Source organism: Elephas maximus, chromosome 25 (genome assembly GCF_024166365.1).
Source record: "Elephas maximus indicus isolate mEleMax1 chromosome 25, mEleMax1 primary haplotype, whole genome shotgun sequence".
Lineage (NCBI taxonomy): Eukaryota > Metazoa > Chordata > Mammalia > Proboscidea > Elephantidae > Elephas > Elephas maximus.
In genome coordinates, this window is record NC_064843.1 from 20,125,397 (window position 1) to 20,144,258 (window position 18,862).

The following is an 18,862-nucleotide window of genomic DNA, read 5'->3' on the forward strand; positions in this document are numbered from 1 at the left end:
CTTACCATGCTGCAAAGCCTTGAATTACTTGCACCCCCACTGGCTCACCTCTGCCCCACTCTCCCTCCTGCTCTCTGTTCCAGCCGCTCTGGCTGCCTTGCTGTTCCCACAACACGGCTCATTCCCCACTCCCCAAGGCATTTGCACTTGCTGTTCCTTCTGCTTGGAATGCCCTTCCCCCATTCTTCCCATGCTAAAGACCAGATCCACTGTGGTGGAGTCCATTCCCACTCATAGCAACCCTACAGGACAGAGTAGAACTGCCCCATGGGGTTTCCAAGGAGCTGCTGATGGATTCGAACTGTTGATCTTTTGTTTAGCAACTGAGCTCTTAACCACCATGCCACCAGGGCTCCTCTTCCCATGCTAGTCCTTTTCTTTCAGCTCAAATGTCACCTCCTCAGAGAGGCCTTCTTTAGTCTCTCCACCCCGTTATGATGCTCCTTTATAACACTCATCACAACTTGAAATGGTCTCATCCTTTATAATTTACTGCTTTAGTTGTCTGCCTTCCCTCCATGGTCTCAAACTCAGAGAGAGGGTCTGGATCCAATCAGGCCAGCAGGGCCTTGTAAATCCTGCTTGGACATTTAGATTTTAGGCTAAAGCAAGGGGAAGCCCTTGGAAGGTTTGAAACAGATGAGAAGAATGGGGGGGGGGTGCAGAGAGTAGGTTACAATTTTAAATAGCCCTTGATTTCATTGATTCTTCAATTCCAGATCCTAGAACGGAATTGCAGGTTCTAGTAGGGGAAGGTGGACAATGAGCCCACCAACAAATGAATATGCAGCGTGTCAGCTGGTGATGGCTGCTATGAGGAAAACTCAGGCAAGTGAAGGGGAGGAGAGATGATTCACAGAATCCTTCCAAATGTTTACAGAGCACCTGAAATGTGAAGATTGCTCTGGCTGCTGTGGGGAGAAGGGACTGTAGGAGGCAAGGGTGGGAGCAGGGAGACTGGGGAGGAGGCTGCAGGACCATGAAAGTGCCTTGGACCATGATGCTGATGATGGAGGTGATGAGAAGTAGACAGGTTAAAAGAAATACAATACTGCATGCAATTCTATGGAAACAAACAAACAAACAAAATCATTGCCTTTGAGTCCATACTGACTCATAGCGACCCTCTAGGACAGAGCAGAACTGCCCCACAGTGTTCCCAAGGAGCAGCTGGTGGATTCGAACTGCAGAGCTTTGTGTTAGCAGCTGAGCTCTAAACCACTGTTTCACCAGGCTCCAGTATGGAAATGAAATGAATCCCTGCATTTTAGAAATGAAGAAAATAAGGGGCAGAGAGATGAAGGGCCTCACTCTGGAGTACTGTGGCTTGTTCTTGGTTTCCCTCCTCCAGGGCAGGGGCTCACCACTGTGTCCCCCCCCCACCACCGGTTGCCATTGAGTTGGTTCCGACTCATGGCGACCCCATGGGTTGCAGAGTAGAACCACCCTTCATAGGGCTTTCAAGGCTGTGATCTTTTGGAAGCAGATCTGAACCACGGAAAGGCAACTTTTTGGTTAGTAGTTGATCACTTAACTGTTTGTGCCATCTAGGAACTCTGCTGTGTCCTCAGTACCTATTTACCTATCATGCAGTAAATGTGTGTTTGAAAGAATAAATGAGTAAATGTAGGGCCCAGCTATCACATCCTTCCTTTGGTTAGCAGCTGGACCTCTTATCCACTGTGCTACCAGGGCTCCATCACATCCTTAGGGAAGCCCTTGCCCACCTCTCCAGGTAAATTCCTATATGCATTTATGGGATTATTTGATCAACTCTGCCTTCCCCACTGGCCAGTGAGCACCAGCGGAGGGCATTACCTTCCCTGAGCTTGGCACAGGGCCTGGTACACAGGAAGCTGTCAGTAACCAGCTGTTGAACTCGTGTATGAATGAATGAATGAATGACTATATAAAATAGCTCACCCCTGGCTCTCTCTTCCCCTCACCTTGCTTTATTTTTCTTTATAGCAGTCATTACCGACTGGCATATTGCATATATATTGTTTATGTGCCCATCCTCCGCCTTCCCCCACTAGAATCTAGAATTTCATTTTAGGTTTTGATTTTAGCATCTAGATAGAAGATCAATGAAAACAAAGGTTATTTAAAATTGCAGTCCGCCCCCCCCCCCCCTTATTCCCCTCAGGTTTGACATACTCTGTGTTGCACTTTTTTGTTTATAATCTGTCTCTGTCTGCTCCACGAGGGCCGGATGTTTGTGTTTGGTTCACAGCTGTATCGCCAACGCCTATCAAAGTGCTTTGCACATAGTAGGCGCTCGGCCCATGTTTTTACAGGACGCAGGAAGGAAGATGGGAGGTAGGCAGTGGAGGTAGCCCAGATGGGAAGGGCAGCACTGCCGGGCGTTATCTCCTTCGCCCAAGCCCCCAGGCCACCCCCAGCCTCACCAGCGGGCGGCGCCGGGCAGGCAGGAGTTAAGCGGCGCGTGCGCTTCCGACCCGCAGGTGGCGCCGTCCGGCCTGGGTGCCCGACTCCCGGCGCTCCGAAGTGCGGGACAGAATCGCAGCGAGCACCGAGCCGAAGCTCAGCCCCGACTTGTTGATCTCGTCCAGGTAGCCACTGCCGCCACCGCCGCGGCAGGAGGAGGAGGACGAGGTGGAGGAGGCGCTACCTGATCGCTGTCTTACCACCCGCGCCCCCACGCTTCCGCCTCGGAGAGCGCGCCCCGGCCCCGCGGCGCCTGCAGCCGGTGCGCGTCTCCTGCCCGGCCGGCTTAGGCCCAGCCCAGCCTGGCCCCGGGACCGCCGCTGCCTGCGGGCGGGGGCGCCGGGGCGGCCGGGGCGATGCGCGCTCCCTGGCCCCGGGAGGCGGCCGCCCTAGGGGTGAGTGTTGCAGCGCGCGGCCTGCGGCGGGGACGCAGAGGGACACGAGCGGGGGGCTCGCCTGGCGCGGCTCGGCCTGTTAGTCTACCAGGGCTCCGCGGCTCCAGGCTGGGGCGGGGGGGGGGGGCGGGCAAGGGCCGGGGCCTGGGGAGGAGCGCGGTCTCCGTTCCCGAGTGAGGGTCGAGGGCGTGTGCCCCACATGCTGGGGGTTTTAGGGGTGCCCCTCGAAATCCCCAGTGCACGGCGGGAGGAGGGCACGTTTTGAAATGGCCAGAAAACACAGCCTGTTTCCCCGCCTCCCACCTCCCCCACCCCTTCCCTTCCAAGCCCCGGGAAAGGCGCAGAACCCGGAGTTATAAAAAGCCATCACAGGAGAGGAGCAAGGAGGAGGAGGAGGAGGAGAAGGGGGCGGGGAAGGAGCTAGGGGGGAACGGAGCAGACGGATCCCGAAGACTGTGCGCGCCCCTCCTGCGGTGGGTGGGGGCGCAGAGGGCGGGGCAGGACCCCGCGAAAAGGCCTGCTTTGCATCTTGGGGCTCACCTTGTCACCGGGGCGATCTCAGGAGGTGCTTTCGTGGTTTGGGGAGAGGGGTTGGGCCAGGACAGAGGGGCTGTTGTGTGCACGCAGTTCGTTGTGACCTCTGACAGGTGGGCACGTGGAAACCCCACCCCTAGTCCCCATAGATCTTTTAAGGTTCTGAAAAAGAAATCTCCACCCTTCCCCCCGCCCCCGCCCCGTCCCAGCACTGAAATTCCGAATATCTTGGAGCGGGGGAGGGAAAAGATTGGAACTCTTAACAACAACAACAACGCAAAGTTTTCTTTGTAGCGCCCCTCTCTCCCCATTGCGGGGCCAGGTTAAGGACTCGACCACGGGGAGACCCAGAGAGAAACGAGTTTCAGCACTCGATGGGGCGGACAGCGCCCCGGGCGGCTGGTGGGGCTTGGGCTGCGGAAGCGCGGGGTGGAGCCTCCGGGACCCCGGGGGCGCCGCTTCGGGCTCTCGTCCCGCCCGAGAGGGCGGCCCCCTCCCTCCATCCATGGGGTGGGCCAGGCGGACTTCAGCACCGGCGGGAGGGACAGCGCTCAGCCGTTCCAGCCCCTGAGCCGCTTAGCAAGCGAAGGTCAAGGCCGGCTGGGCCCCCGGCGGAGAGGTGGGGAGGGGCTGCGCCTAGTTCCCGGTTTGCTGACCCACGTCCGCTTTCTGCCTCGCAGCCGTCGGGATGGAGGTGAGAAGACGACCGTGACGCGTGCCCGCGCGGCCCTCTGCACCCCCAAGCAGCCCACAGCGCTCCCTGCCCCCCTCCCCGCGGCGGCCGGCTTTGCCGTCGAGTGACAGCGGCCTGGGGGGGCAGGGGGGGGCGGGGGCGGCCGGACCAGCGATGCCGGCGGGCATGACTAAGCATGGCTCCCGCTCCACCAGCTCGTTGCCGCCCGAGCCCATGGAGATTGTGCGCAGCAAGGCGTGCTCGCGGCGCGTCCGCCTCAACGTCGGGGGGCTGGCGCACGAGGTGCTCTGGCGCACCCTGGACCGCCTGCCCCGCACGCGGCTGGGCAAGCTCCGAGACTGCAACACGCACGACTCGCTGCTTGAGGTGTGCGACGACTACAGCCTCGACGACAACGAGTACTTCTTCGACCGCCATCCAGGCGCCTTCACCTCCATCCTCAACTTCTACCGCACTGGGCGGCTGCACATGATGGAAGAGATGTGCGCGCTCAGCTTCAGCCAGGAGTTGGACTACTGGGGCATCGACGAGATCTACCTGGAGTCCTGCTGCCAGGCGCGCTACCACCAGAAGAAGGAGCAGATGAACGAGGAGCTCAAGCGCGAGGCCGAGACCCTCCGGGAGCGCGAGGGCGAGGAGTTCGATAACACGTGCTGCGCTGAGAAGAGGAAGAAGCTCTGGGACCTCCTGGAGAAGCCCAACTCCTCCGTGGCTGCCAAGGTGAGTCTGGGATCTGGGGGCAGGGGCTGCTGGGCTGGGACCTTTGGCTGTGTCCCCAGGTTGAGAACCAGGGCTGGAGGACTGCGGCCTTGTTCCCAGAGATGATGACCAGGAATTGGGCGAAGGAGCTATAGCTGAGTCGCTATAGATGAGGAACAACTCCCTCAGACTTCCTCTGTGGCATTGGTCATGCCCATCCTTTTATTGTTCAATAATTTATCCCTCTATTTTGTTGGAGAAAAGGATTTATGGAGACTTATAAAAACCATGGCAAGAGAACGGACACTGAAAAATAAGTAAGAAAGATCCTGGAGGAATAATAAAGCTTTGCTGAGATGGAGTAGAGTTTGGTCTGCTCTATGGAACGTGCCCTGTGAAGCCCCAGACCCAGACTGGAGGCAGCCATCCTGCAATTTTAGTACATATTCCTGTATTTACAACCCCACTTTGCCCCATGAAGGGAGTTAAAGTGGCTTACAGATATACTTGGAGGACATTGAGATGTTGTCAGGTGGTTTTAGCATAAGAAAAACAAGGCAAAGGAAATCTGAGGGGTTGAATGTGAGCCTGCACAGTGCAGGCAGCCGGCTGTGGATGCTTGTGGGTGAGGGGTCAACCTAGTTGTTATTTATTTGGGGAGTTTATTCCAAGCATGGTTTGATGCAGCTTGCAAAGATGCTTTGGCAGTTGGAAAAGGATGTAAATTTCAAAATAGAAGGGAAAAATGAGGCAATGTGAAAAATTAAGGAGGAGTCGGAGGCAGGAATGAGTTTGTCCACACAGGGTGGGCTGGGGCGGGGGGGTGGTGGGTAAAGTTGGAGACTGTCAGAGGCCGAGAAAGGCTTGGGGTGTGTGCCAGGCGAAGAGGCCATTTGTTGGTGAACCCCTTCTCTGTGTTAGGCTGGCATTCAGGCGTGCCTAGGAGACATGGGAGCTGTTGTGCTAGGTGTTGGGAGTAAACGACAACACAGTGTGTCCAGGGCTAGAAAAAAGATTATGGCAGGGGACTGAGGGGGAACCCAGAGAAGTGTTGATGTTGAAATTCAGGCAGATCAAGGTGGGAAAGATGTGGAGAATGTAACTCACTCTCAGAGCAGGGCCTGGAAAGCGCAGGGGGGGCGGCGGAGAGGGAGGGGATGTGCTGTTGTTGTGAGGTGCCGTGGAGTTGATTTCGACCCATAGCAACCCCATGCGACAGAGCAGAGCTGATCTTTATGGGAACAGATCACCAGTTCTTTCTCCCACGGAGTTGCTGGGTGGGTTCAAACCGCCAATCTTTCCGTGAGCAACCAAGCGCTTGACCGTTTGCACCACCAGGGGTCCTTAAGTAAACGTATTTATGGCCAAATGAAAAGGGGAGGAGGAAGCCTGCATATTCAGCCATAATTTATTAGCTGAGAGCTGGCTTCCGTGCAGCCTGGCTTCTCACTGGGGGGTGGGTCTCTGTGGTTCTGTTGGCCCCTTTACTGAAGTCCCACCTGCAGGTCCAGGTGTGGAGGGGACTCTGTTAGGTTCTTTCCCCAGATCTGGCTCTCAGGTACCAGTGGATACAGAAGGGGGTGGCCCTTAGGATGGTGGAGAAGCCCCGCCTGTTTTCTCTTCTGCCTGTCAACTTCAAAGAGAACCTTGAAGCTCCTGGGCCTGGTTTCCTCTTCTGAAGCTGTGGCTCCCTCTGCCCCACAATCTTGCCCCAGGTTTCGTGTCCAAAAAGCCTTCCTCTTAAGACAGAGTTACTCACCCTTAACCGGCTTAGGATCAACAGATTTATTTTGCTATTTTCAGCCCTGACACTGGTCCCTTTCTTCCTCCAGCACCCCATTTTGCCCCAAACGTGACTCTCCCTCCTCCCTGCCCTGTCCCTAAGACATGAGAGTGAGGGGCAGGGAAGGGGCGGGCTTGCTCTCCCAGAGGAGAAGCAGACCAGGGGTTGTGTTTGGCTTGGCGTCTGGCTGCAAGGCAGGGAGCTTGGGCTTGCAAGAGGCGCTGTTTGAGAATAAACAACCTCTCCTCAGATTAATCCGCTTGCAGGGACGAGCTTGATGACCTCTCTGTGATCCCAGGCGGGGGCTGCTGGCTCACATTCCTGGCAGATGGACAGTCTAGGATTTTCTGCAGCCGGAGCTAAAATGAAGAGGCAGTCAGGCTTGTTGGCCTTCTATGTAGAAATCTTGAAGTGCCACTTTTCAAACACCTAGTGTGCACAGGAGCGTAACAATACAACTAGTCCTTATACCAACACTCTGTTACTATCCCTCCTTTCACCGATTGGGAGGCTCAGAGAGGTTAAGTGACTTGCCTAAGGTCACACAGCAGGCAAACAGGAGCTTCCAGAAATTCAAAGCCAAGTGTGACTTTGAACACCTGTTCTTTCCATTATGATTAAGTGCCACAGCCCCCTCCCTGGTCTTTCTGCTTGCACTACTGCTCTGTGTCATCCATTCTCCGTACAGCAGCCAGAGAGAGCTTTTCAAAATGTAAATCGGATCACCCCTCAGTCCCAGGCAAACAGGGTGACTGAAAATCCTCCAGAGGTTTCCCATCACACTCAGAATAAAATCCAAACTTTTCACTATGGCATACCACGCCCTCCAGCACCCAGCGCCCTGACCTCTCTGAGCTCATCTCTTTTGCTTTCCTCTGGTTCTCGACTGTAGTCCCACTGGCCTCCTTGCTGTTCCCCAAACAGGTCAGGGTTCATCCCACCTCAGGGCCTTTGCACTTGCTGTTCCTGCCGCCTGGAATGTTCTCGCCCAGATTGTCCCACGGCCAGCCCCTTCTCCTCATTCAGGTTCCTACTCCAATGTTTCCTCCTCAGCAGACCTTCCCGGAGCCCTGCCTAAAATAGCCTCCCTCCCATGATTCTCTGCCGCTTTGTGCTATCCTTCCTGCACAAGCTGTAAGCACCATCTGAAATGACATTCATTTCTTTGTCTTGTTCTCTTTCTTCCCCGTGAGAATGTGAACGCTGTGAATTGTATTCACTGCTCTATTCCCAGCGCCCGTCCTGGTGGGCAAGTGGAATGAATAAATAAACCAATCCATCCGTCAGTCACTGAGTCTCATGGTTTGGGGGACCTGTCGCTCCTTCCTGACTGCCCACCTGTGACCCAGTTCCCTGCACCTCTGGCCTCGTTCAGTCATTTGCACTCCACCCACCTCATTCCTAATCATCCTCTCAACTTGGGTGTCTTGCTTGTCAGGACAGGGAGGCCTTTGGAAGTTTCTTCTAGGCCACAGGGTCTTTTCTGGGTTGCGAGGTTCAGAAATGGCTGTATCTCATATGTTTAAGAGCAGGGACAGACCCAGGTTCTGGTTCCAGCTGCAACACCTACCCGTTTCTGGCCTTAAGCAAGTTTCTCACTTCTCCAAGCCCCAGGCTCCCACGTGTAAAATGGAGATAACAGGCCTACCTTGCAGGGCATGATGAAATTGTGTTTGTTCAAACTCAGCTCAGCACCTGGCACAGATGCGTGCTGTTGTAACCGATAAGGAGCAGAGTCCTTTCTCTAGGGCTGGTGGGCTGGGCTGCAGAAAAACCCTCTCCTTCTGACAGCAGTACTGGAGAGGCTGAGACGATGGTGTTAATAATTGATGGGCTGTTCTGGCAACATGGACATAAAGCAAAGCGCAGGCCCTGGGCTTGGCCATCAGGGGAGCAAAAATCAAAATCCATCAAGAGAAAGACAGTATGATTGCTTCTTGTTTAGAAGCTGGGGTCAGCCCCAGAGGGGTGACAGGGTTGTGGTGCTGGGGCCACCACAGGGTTTCTGCTTTCTGGGAGAACCCTACAGGGCTTCTCTCAGTAGAGGAGAGAGGGAACTGATGTGCCAGGTCAGGAGTGTCTGCGTTCCCTGGAACAGTCTCAGGGTTAAAACCACAGTAGCTGCTGTTTTTTATGCCAGCCACTGATTAGGGGTAATTTATTGTCAAGAATTTCATTTTACTTAGATCCACAATCAACACCCATGGAAGCAGCAGTCAAGAAATCAAAGGATGCATTGCACTGGGCAGATCTGCTGCAAAAGACCCCTTTAAAGTGTTAAAAAGCAAAGACAAAGACATCACCTTGAGGACTAAGGTGCGCCTGACCTAAGCCATGATGTTTTCAATGGCCTTATACGCATGTGAAACCTGGACAATGAATAAGAAAGACCGAAGAAGAATTGATGCCTTTGAATTGTGGTGTTGTTGAAGAATATTGAATATACCATGGACTGCCAAAAGGACGAACAAATCTGTCCTGGAAGAAGTACAACCAGAATGCTCCTTAGAAGCAAAGATGGTGAGACTATGTCTCACATACTTTGGACATGTTATCAGGGGGGATCAGGCCCTGGAGAAGGACATGGTGCTTGGTAAAATAGAGGGTCGGCAAAAAAGAGGAAGACCTTCAGTGAGATGGATTCACACAGTGGCTGAATAATGGGCTCAAGCATAGTAACGATTGTGAGGATGGCGCAGGACCGGGCAGGGTTTCGTTCTGTTGTACATAGGGTCATATGAGTCAGAACTGACTCGACGGCACCTAACAACAACAACATCTCATTGAAATCCCTCCAACAACCCAATTGGGTATATGGCAGTTAAGGATGCGTTGGGCTGCAGGTAACAATAGAAAACACATAAGTAGCTTCAATAAGGAGGAAAGTGCTTCATCTCACATTCCAAGGTTTTGGGTTGAGTTAATGGTTTAATGATGCCATCAGGATGCCAGAATCTTTTCATGTTTCTTCACCTCCAACCCTTGCAGGTGGCTTGGTCCTCAGGCTTGATACCTCATATCACGAAATGGCTGCCCAGTTCCAGGCTTCAAATGTAGACACAATGAAGCCCAATCAATGAAGAACATTTCCTCCTATGCACCACATTTTTTTCTGAGAGGATAACCTTTCCCAAAGCTTCCTAGCAGACTTCTCTTTAAATCTGATTGGCCAGGATCAGGTCACATGCTTATGTCCTAGCTGCAAGGGAGCCTGGGAAAGAAAACAAGTACCTGGCATTCTCAGTTAAGGGAGAGAATAGATTTTATGAGTGAAGAGGAAACAGAGGGTCTTGCCTGAGGTTCCATAGCTAAGTGCTCCTTAAATATTTGTCAAAGGAATGAAAATGGCAGAGCCATAATTTGAACCCAGGTTCGTCTGGTTCCCAAGCTTTCGTTTCTTAATTCTAGAATCTTGGACAGGTCATTTGAGCTCTCTGAGCTTCAGTGACCTCATGTACTGAATGGGATAATAATGGTGCCCACTTCTCTGGACTGTTTTGACAATTCAGTGAGATTTCAGACGTGAATATAATTTGCAAATGGAAAGCGCTTTATAAATGTGAATTATTATATTCAAAAGCCGGAGTGGCCTTTACTTAGGGCTGGTGATCAGTTTTTGCCCACCATAGATTTGATTAAGAACTTGTGCCATGGAGTCCAACAGGTATGGGCTCATTTCTTGGCTCCATCACTAACCAAGAATGTGACCTTGAGCAAGTTCTTTACTTCTCTGAGTCTCAGTTTCCTCATCTAGGAAATGGGCATTGTAATGGACCTAACTGTGTAGGGCCATTAGGAGATAATCCACATCAAGAGCTTAGGCCAGGGCTTGGCTCATGGCAAATATTCAATAAATGGCGACACGATTATTAGTGTTATTGTTGAATCCCTCTGTTCTAGCTACACCCCAGGTTGACAGCATCTCTTATTACAATGTTGTCGATGGTAGGGTCACTGCCACCCCTTTCAGATTTCATGCCTCTAGTGTGATGATGCCTCTGCTTCCTTCACCTGCCCCAGAAAGGCTCATGTATTATCATCAAGAAAATTGAGAGGAACCAACTTGGAATTTATGGACCCCTTCAGTGTTATGGGTTGTCTGGCAGAGGCTCTTGCTGGCCCCGGGCTGGTCATCATGGGTGCCTGTTTTTATTCCTGGAACACAGTATGCCAGAGATTCAGAATCCTGGCTGTGGGTCATACTGACTTGGGTTTGAATCCCAGCCCTGCCATTTCCTAGCTCTGGACTTGGGACAAATCAGTTCACCTCTTGTAGCCCCCATTTCCTAATCTATAACGGATGCTGATGATAGGGTTATCGGAGGACTAAATATGCTGGTACATGTGAAGTTCTGCTTGATAAACCCAGTATCCCCATTTGATAAAGGGTAACCAGAGACCCAGGGTGGTGGAGTCACCTGCTTAGGTGATGACAGCAAGTGGTGACCATCCCCAGGCCTTTCTGGCCCCACCGTTGCCCCCACCAAGGTTCAAGGATCTTTCTATTCCTCCAGGAAGCTTGATCCAGATCATACCTTGGCAGCTGGTCTCTCAGAGCTTTTGAGAGGCTACGAAGGGCTGGGGAATGTGCAAATGCTTAGGAAGGGAAAGTGCTGGCCAGATGAGCAGTGTAGCCAAAGCTTACTTAACTGGAAGAGAATAGGTATGCATTAGGCACCAGTTGCATACACAGCACTTAGTGTACTCTCTATACGTGATAGTGTCATGGATGGGAGCCCTGGCTTGGGAGCCGGATTGCCCAAGTTCAAAGTTTGGCCCCTCTACAGACTAACCGTGTGATTTGGGGAAAAATTCTGCACCTCTCTGTGCCTTGGTGTCTTCATCCATAAAATGGGGGTAAGGGCAGTGCCTGCCTCATTGAATTGCTACGAGGATTAAATGAGTTAATGCATGCAATAGTAACTTAGAATACAGTGCCTGGCACATAGAAAGCCCTCGATAACTCTTAAGTCTTATTTATTATTTTTTCATCTCGTTTAATTCTCATGACAATACTACAAGATAAGTAAGTTCCAAAAAAAAAAAAAATTGATTCATCAAAAAAAAAAAAGATAAATAAGTTCCTTTAAAAAGAAATCATTATTAAAAGGTGATACATGCTCATTTGTAAGGTGAGGGTAAGTAACTTGCTCAAGGTTAACAAGCAATTGAGGCAGAACAGGGACCCGCCCCTGGTGTAGCAGGAGTGGCCAGGGCTCCATCCATATCCTTTTAGCTCTCCCCACTGCAGACCCACAAGTCCAGTTTCTAGCTACTGCACCTGCATCTCTTTACCTAGAGACCTTCTCAGGCCACTGGAGTCCAGTAATGACAGGGAGCTAACATCCCACTGGTGGCATCCCTCACCTGATTGATGGGAAAAGGTGAATAAATACTGCAGCTGCCTCACCCCTGCATCGGGGGGAACAACTCAGAGATGTGTGTTCCACACCGTCTCCCAGAGTGCCTCAGCGGGATTAAGCTCCAGTCACTGCCCACAGTGGCTACTTGCTTGATAATACAACCTGTTTGGCTTCTTTCCCTTCCCTGTCTCACATTCCCACTCCTCTGCATTTTCTGGGAACACTTCCCACATAAATCGCTTGACTCGGATTTTTGTCTTATGATTGGCTTCCGGGGGTACCAACCCCAACTTGTGGGGAGCTTCATTTACTCATTGTCCTGGCATTGTATTCTGGGCTAAGGAGGCATCTGTATCCCTAATCAGGGATTGTCTTCAAAGAAAAAATTCTCAGTCAGTCTCATGTTCATCTTCTGGATAAGATAACAACAACAGGGAGGCTGGAAAGCCCAGTCATTGAGGACGGCCACAGGATTGGAGAAGCTGACATGTGTGGAGCACTTTGCCAGGAACAGAGGGTGCTGCGGTCTGCATTAGCTACTCTTCTAATTGTTCCTCAAACAACCAGGGACGCTCCCTCCTCAGGGCCTTTGCACTTGCTGTTCCTTCTGCTTGGACCACTCTTCCTGCAGACATCCACAAGACTCACTCCCACATTGTTCAAGTTTCAACTCAAATGTCATCTTTTCTGTGAAGCCTTTCCTGACCACCCTCTAGAACTCTCCACCCCCCTCTTGTTTTTTTTCCTCCTTAGCACGTACCACTGCCCAGCACAGCATATAATTACCTAATTATGCAATTACTTTCTTTCTCCCCAACTTGAATGTAAGCTTCAAAGGGCAGGGATTTTTGTCTGTTTCTTTCACTGTTGTATCCCCAGTGCTTAGAACAGTGTCTGCCCTAAGATAGGCACTGATGAGTGTTTGCTGAGTGGATGGATGGATGGATGGACGGACGGGCGGACGGATGGACGGACGGGCGGACGGATGGACGGACGGATGGATGGATGGATGGGTGGATGGATGATGTTATCCAAGAGATAACTAAGAATACATACTAATTAATGACAAAAAGAATTTGTTCCTAAACTTTGGAACTTCTGCCATTATTACTAACACATTTGTAAAAGCCTAGCTTTCATCTGTTTCGGCCATGTTCCCACTAGATGCCAGTTGTCCCCGTGGTGATAGCCAGACATTGCCACATGTCCCTGGGGGCCATTTAGTGAGAATCACTCAAGGGTATTGTAGAGGGTGACAGGGAGCTTGGGCCCCATTGAGGCCATGTCACCTCCAAGGGTCTAGAGGGGGACTCAGCCACATGAAGCTCTAGGTCACACTTAGCTGGCATCATTGTTGTCAGGAGCACATGCTTCGTTGTCCTCAGACCTGAGTGCAAATCTGGGTTCTGCCCGCTGTGACTTATGTGTTTAGGGCTGGCTGCTTAATAACCTTTCTGTGCCTCAGTCTTCCCAGCTATAAAATGGCTCACTATTTCTTCCTCACACAGCTGCTGTGAAGATTCAATGAGAGTAATGCCTGTAAAACAGGGACCACAGACCAGATGTTACTTGGAGAGGTGTTTTACTAGGTCTACTACATTATTTTATCATCAAGGTGTGACAGTTTAAAGATTTCATGTATAAAAACGGATTCTTGGCCTTTCTTTAAAAAAAAAAATCAGAAGATCTGGCCCCAGGGAAAAATTAGCTGGAGCTGAGTAGCAGCTGCGTGTTTAGCTGGGACATGAACTCTCAGTCCCCACTACTCCCTATTGCATTACAGCCAGCACTCCTCATTTGTTACTTGCAATGTCAGCCCTGCGGGCTGGCTGTTGAGTTTGTGACTTCTGATGTTGAGGGTTAGCCCAATCACATGGTCAGGGATCACTCATTGGGCTCTGCTATTACCCTGGTGGGTTTTAGGATAATAAGGGTGGGAGCTGTATTGGAAGTGAATTGGGCTTCCAATATGGGCCCAGTGGGGAAGGGAGTCAGCGATCAGAAGAGTCTCCAGCCAAAGGGACAGGCGCACTAATAAGTTAGATACAGGCTGCTGTCAAAATTGGAGACCAAGGCCCAAGACCCAACACGTGGACTGGACGTTGTGGCTGCTTTTGGAGGCCGGGGGTTTGAGGCTACCCAGAAAGCACATATGCCCATAACCTACAAATATCCCAAATACAATGACTTTTCACCAACTTCCCTGCCACCTCCTGATCCAAGCTGCCATCTTCTCTCACCTAGAATATTGTAGCATCCTCCTGGTGGCTGCCCTTCCTCTTTTCTCTAATGTCCACTCCCCACGCAATAGCCAGAGGCCCCCTTTAAACATGTAGATCAGACCATGCAACTTCCTGGTATAAATCCCCTGATGCCTTCCTTGGAAATCCTGGTGGCATAGTGGTTAAGTGCTGTGGCTGCTAACCAAAAGGTCGGCGGTTCAAATCCACCAGGTGCTCCTTAGAAACTCTACGGGGCAGTTTTACTCTGTCCTGTAGGGTTGCTATGTGTTGGAAATGACTTGACAGCAACGAGTTTGGTTTTTTGGTTAATGTCTTCCTGGAGTCCCTGGGTGGTGCACGCCGTTAAGTGATCCAATACTAGCTGGGAGGTTGGCGGTTTGAACCAACCTAGAGGTACCTCAGAAGACAGACCTGGCAATCTGCTTTTGAAAGGTCACAGCCTTGAAAACCATATGGAATAGTCCTACTCTGCACGCATGGGGTCGCCATTAATTGGAATCAACTCGTCGGCCACTAAACACTGCTGCTACTACCGCCTTCCCATTGCACTAGAGTAGTGGTTCCCTACCAGGAGGCGATTTTGCCCCAGGGGACATTTGGCAATGTCTGGGATGTTTGTGGTCATCACTACTGGGGGGCAGGTGCTACTGAAATCTAGTGGGTAGAGGCCAGGGATGCTGCTAAACATCCTATAGTGCACAGGACAGTCCTCCACAACAAAGAATGATCCAGCCCAAAATGTCATCAGCACAGAGCTTGAGAAACTCTGGCATAGAGTAAAAACCCAGACCCCTCACCTTCGCCTGCAAGATACTACCTGTCTGGGCCCCTGCCCTCTGGGTCCTCATCATGCCCCTTGCTCACTTGGCTCCAGCCACACTGTCTTCCCAGCACACCACACATGGCTCATTCCTTCACCTCCTTCAGTTCTCTGCATCACCTCCTCTGTGAGGCCCTCCCTGACCACCCAGCTAAAGCACCCCTCACTCCACCACACTTACATTTCTTCTGAGAAGTGATGGCTTTCAGAAATGATCCTGTTTGTCTACTTGTTCACCCTGCCTCACCTGTGACAGCAGGGACCTTGGCCCCCTTTTCTGCTACAGTGTCCCCAGCACCTAGTAAAGAGCTTGGCACATAGTCGGTGCTCAATAAACATTTTTGAATAGTGACTGAATGGAGTGGGGCTCCATTTGGGGGCCAGGCTTGGTCTCTGTTGCTCAGGATTTCTCCCGGGTCTGGGACATGCAGACTCAACATTGGGTCCAAGACACACTTTCCAAAATTCTTGGTGGCCATGGATCTTGATGGCTTCTAAGACCTAGAACAGACTTCCTGCCCTTCTGTAAATGCAGCTGCTGGTCACCAGTGTACCCTGGTGACTCTGTGGCTTCTAGGTCCTACCTCCTCCTGTAGGGCCTGGGCCAGTGGCTTGGGGGGAAGTTTTTCCAAGGCTCACTTTGTTTTTGGGGGAATGGTTTTCCAGGACAATTGAAACCCATTAATCCGGAGGGTGCTCCAGCAGTCCTGAGGATCTTCCAATGGTCAGAGCAGTGGGCAGCCTCATAGACTTGATCCCTTTACATTGTAACAATAACAGCAATTGCTACCTAGCACTAATTTTTAAAAATATGGCCCTTGAGTTGGGCAGGTTTGTCATGTTTTGAGCTGTGAGTCCTTGGGCTAGGTGACTCAGTTTCCCTATCCATAAAATGGGCCTTATCATAGCTCATTCTTCGTAAGGAGGTCGTAAGTAGATGAAGTGATGTGGTAAATTAACAATAATGAGTCTGTAACACACATGAGGTCAACATCAGCTGTTACTTTTATGATTGACCAGTGTTTACTCATTCAGTGATATTTATTGAGCACCTACTGTGTGCTGGGCTCTGAGAACTACACTATGCTGGGCCCTGGGGATACAGCAGAGAACAAAACATAGTTCCCAGCCCTCCTGGCTCTGCTATTCTAATAAGGGAGAGAGTGAGACCATTTGAAAAGTAAGTACAGATTCTGACTGGTGCAAAGCAACCGTGAAAAAGAAATCATGAGACAATCAGGGGAGGTGAATACCGACAGGACAGTTGATGTGACTGAGGAATTCATGGCATTTTTAGGTGTCACAATCCCACTGTGATTCTGTTTTCAAAATCTTTATCTTTTAGAGACACATACCGAACTATTTATGGACAAAATGACAAAATCGAATAACTGTGTACGATGGCGGCTGGTGATGGGTGGGTGCTATGGAGAGAGATCAGCAGGGAAGGGGGAGGAGTGCCCCCACCTAGGAGGCACCAATTAAGCACCAATTAAGTGAGGGAGGGAGGCGAGCAAGCCTTTGGGAGAAGAGTGTTCCAGGTGGAGAAAAGAGCACAGCATATGCTAAGGCCCTGGGGCAGAAGCATGGCTGGGGCACTCAAGAAAAACTCAAGGTGGGAGCCAGTTGGAGAGTGACGGGAGGTGAAATCAGAGGAGTGACCTTCTGGTCATTGGCAGTACTTTGGCCTTTCCTCTGAGCCCCTGAGCCTCCACATTGGCCTCCCTACCTCCAGCCTTCCCCCTCTGGCCCCTTCTCCTTAGGGCACCCAGAGTTGTCTTTCCCAAATGTACTCTGTTCATGTCAATCATCCATCCCCTTCCAAAAACTTGTCCATGGTTCTCACTGTCCCCAGGATGAAATCCTGACATCTTTACCTGGCCTTCAAGGCCCCAGCCCTCCTTTCCAACTTCTCCTGCGCACCCCGTCTCTAGGACACCCTCTGATACCCCTACACTCACCTTTCTCCGTTCTCCCAATACTCCATCCTCCACCCCTTTGCCCACACTGGTTCCTCTGCTTGGACCCCCTTCCTCCTCTTCTCTGCCCCAGAACCTCTCATCCCCTCCAAGGGCCAGCTTCCCCACCACCTCCTCTGTGAAGCCTTCTTCAGGCAGGGTTGGCTGCTCCCTGTACTGTGCTCCAGAAACCCAATATTTATACCTTCTTTGCACAAAACATTGTGCAGGTTAGTTTGTGGATTGTTCTGCAAATTCCAGGCCTGGCCCACAGAGATGGGAATGCTTCAGAGTACGGCTCTGCAGCCTGGCTGCCTGGGTTCAAATCTCAGCTCAGCCACGTTCAAGCTGTATGCCCTTGGGGGAATGACTTAGCTTCTCCGGGCTTCAATTTCCTGATCCAGAATTTGGGGAAAGGAGCCCTGGTGGCTTAACCTTTAAGCACCCTTGGCTGCTAACGGAAGGGTTGGCAGCTCAAACCTACCCAGCGACTCCATGGGAGAAAGACCTGGTGATCTGCTCCCATGAAAATTACAGCCTAGAAAACCCTATGGGGCAGTTCTGTGCTGTCACAGGTCACTATGAGTTGGAATCGACTCGATGGCACCTAAAAATAACAACAATTTTGAGAAATAACAGTACCCAATTCCCTGGGTGGTTGTTAGAATTCCAGCTGGGACGCCCAGAGCAGTGCCTCGCCCTCCACAAACATGCAGGATGTGTTCACCATTATTATCATTATTGCAGTGAAGTGTCAGTAAGTTTGTTGAGGAATGAATGAGCAGACTTATGTGATCTTGTGACGACAGATTGGAAGAGTTCCTTACAAGGCAAGGGTCTCCCAGGCATAGTCCCCCACCTCCTCCCACCTTCCTTGTCTCTTCCAGCCCACTACCATCCCCACACTTCCAGAAGGAGGCGGCCTCTTGCCCTCAGTTCACAGTGAGGATACAATTAAATTAGACACTTAAGGTGTTCTGTGCACCCTGGCTGCTTCATTTTTGCTCTGTTGCAAGACTGATCTCGGTCCTAATTGCCCCTGGTGGCTTGGCAGGTGGACACCACCTTTGGGAGAATAACGTTGTATTTGCCGATTCCACACCACCACTCACTTCCACTCGGTAATGGAACTGGAATCAAACAGCTGCTAAAAATAAACAGTCATATATCACTAATTGCTACCTGGGGCCCATCCCCACGTCTTCCTGGGGCCTGCCTGAGCCTTAGGGCCCTTGACCTTGGCCAACCCTTCTTCTCGGAGCCCTCGTGGACCCAGTTTTACCAAGGAGACAGCCATGTTCTCCCTGCCAGGGGCACTTCAGAAGCAAAAAGAAAGATGGAAAATAGGATAATGTTGAACAAGCCTTCCATTTGCTTATCGCTTGTTTGGAATTCCCACAGCCTCTCAAAAGGATCAGTTTTCTTTATCTGCTATGGGCCATGGGTATAGTTGCATGTCTTTTTTGTTCCTTGAAATATGGTAGTAGCTGTAATTTGATTCAGTCATTCTCTCATATTCCTGGGACCATAGTTTTGGTTTCAAAGTTGGCTTCATTTCTAGGCTTCTCTGGTCCTTCTACCTTTAGGTGGGTTATGTGCGTATCTTGAGGTGCTGTTTCAAGGCCACTGCTATTTGTTCAACAAAATTTATTGCATGTTATAATAGGTCAGGCACCATGCTGGCTGCTTAGGAAGCAATTGTGTATCTAGTGTTTTTGTTAGCTTTCGTCGAATTTTCTACCTCATGGAGACCCCTTGCACAACAGGACAAAACACTACCCAGTCCTACGCCATCCCCATGATCCGTTGTGCATTGGGTATGATTCATCGGGTTTTCATTCGGTGGTTTTCAGAAGTATATCGCCAGGCCTCTCTTCCTAACCCATCTTACTCTAGAAGCTCCCTGAAACCTGTTCAGCATGATC

General features: G+C 51.0%; 1 protein-coding gene across 2 annotated transcripts in view; it reads left to right on the forward strand.

Moving 5' to 3' along the window:
* The first annotated feature begins 2,020 nt into the window (after nucleotides 1-2,020).
* The window catches only part of KCNB1 (potassium voltage-gated channel subfamily B member 1), a 107,699-nt gene continuing 90,857 nt past the window's right edge, over nucleotides 2,021-18,862 (forward strand). The window contains exons 1-2 of one of the 2 annotated variants that reach the window (XM_049868913.1): nucleotides 2,021-2,843; nucleotides 4,058-4,791. In XM_049868913.1, the coding sequence (XP_049724870.1) occupies nucleotides 4,225-4,791 (567 nt within the window). In that variant the 5' untranslated portion in view covers nucleotides 2,021-2,843; nucleotides 4,058-4,224. Of the gene's footprint in view, nucleotides 2,844-3,937; nucleotides 4,792-18,862 lie in introns of those variants that run through there. The other variant, XM_049868914.1, reaches the window with a different exon arrangement.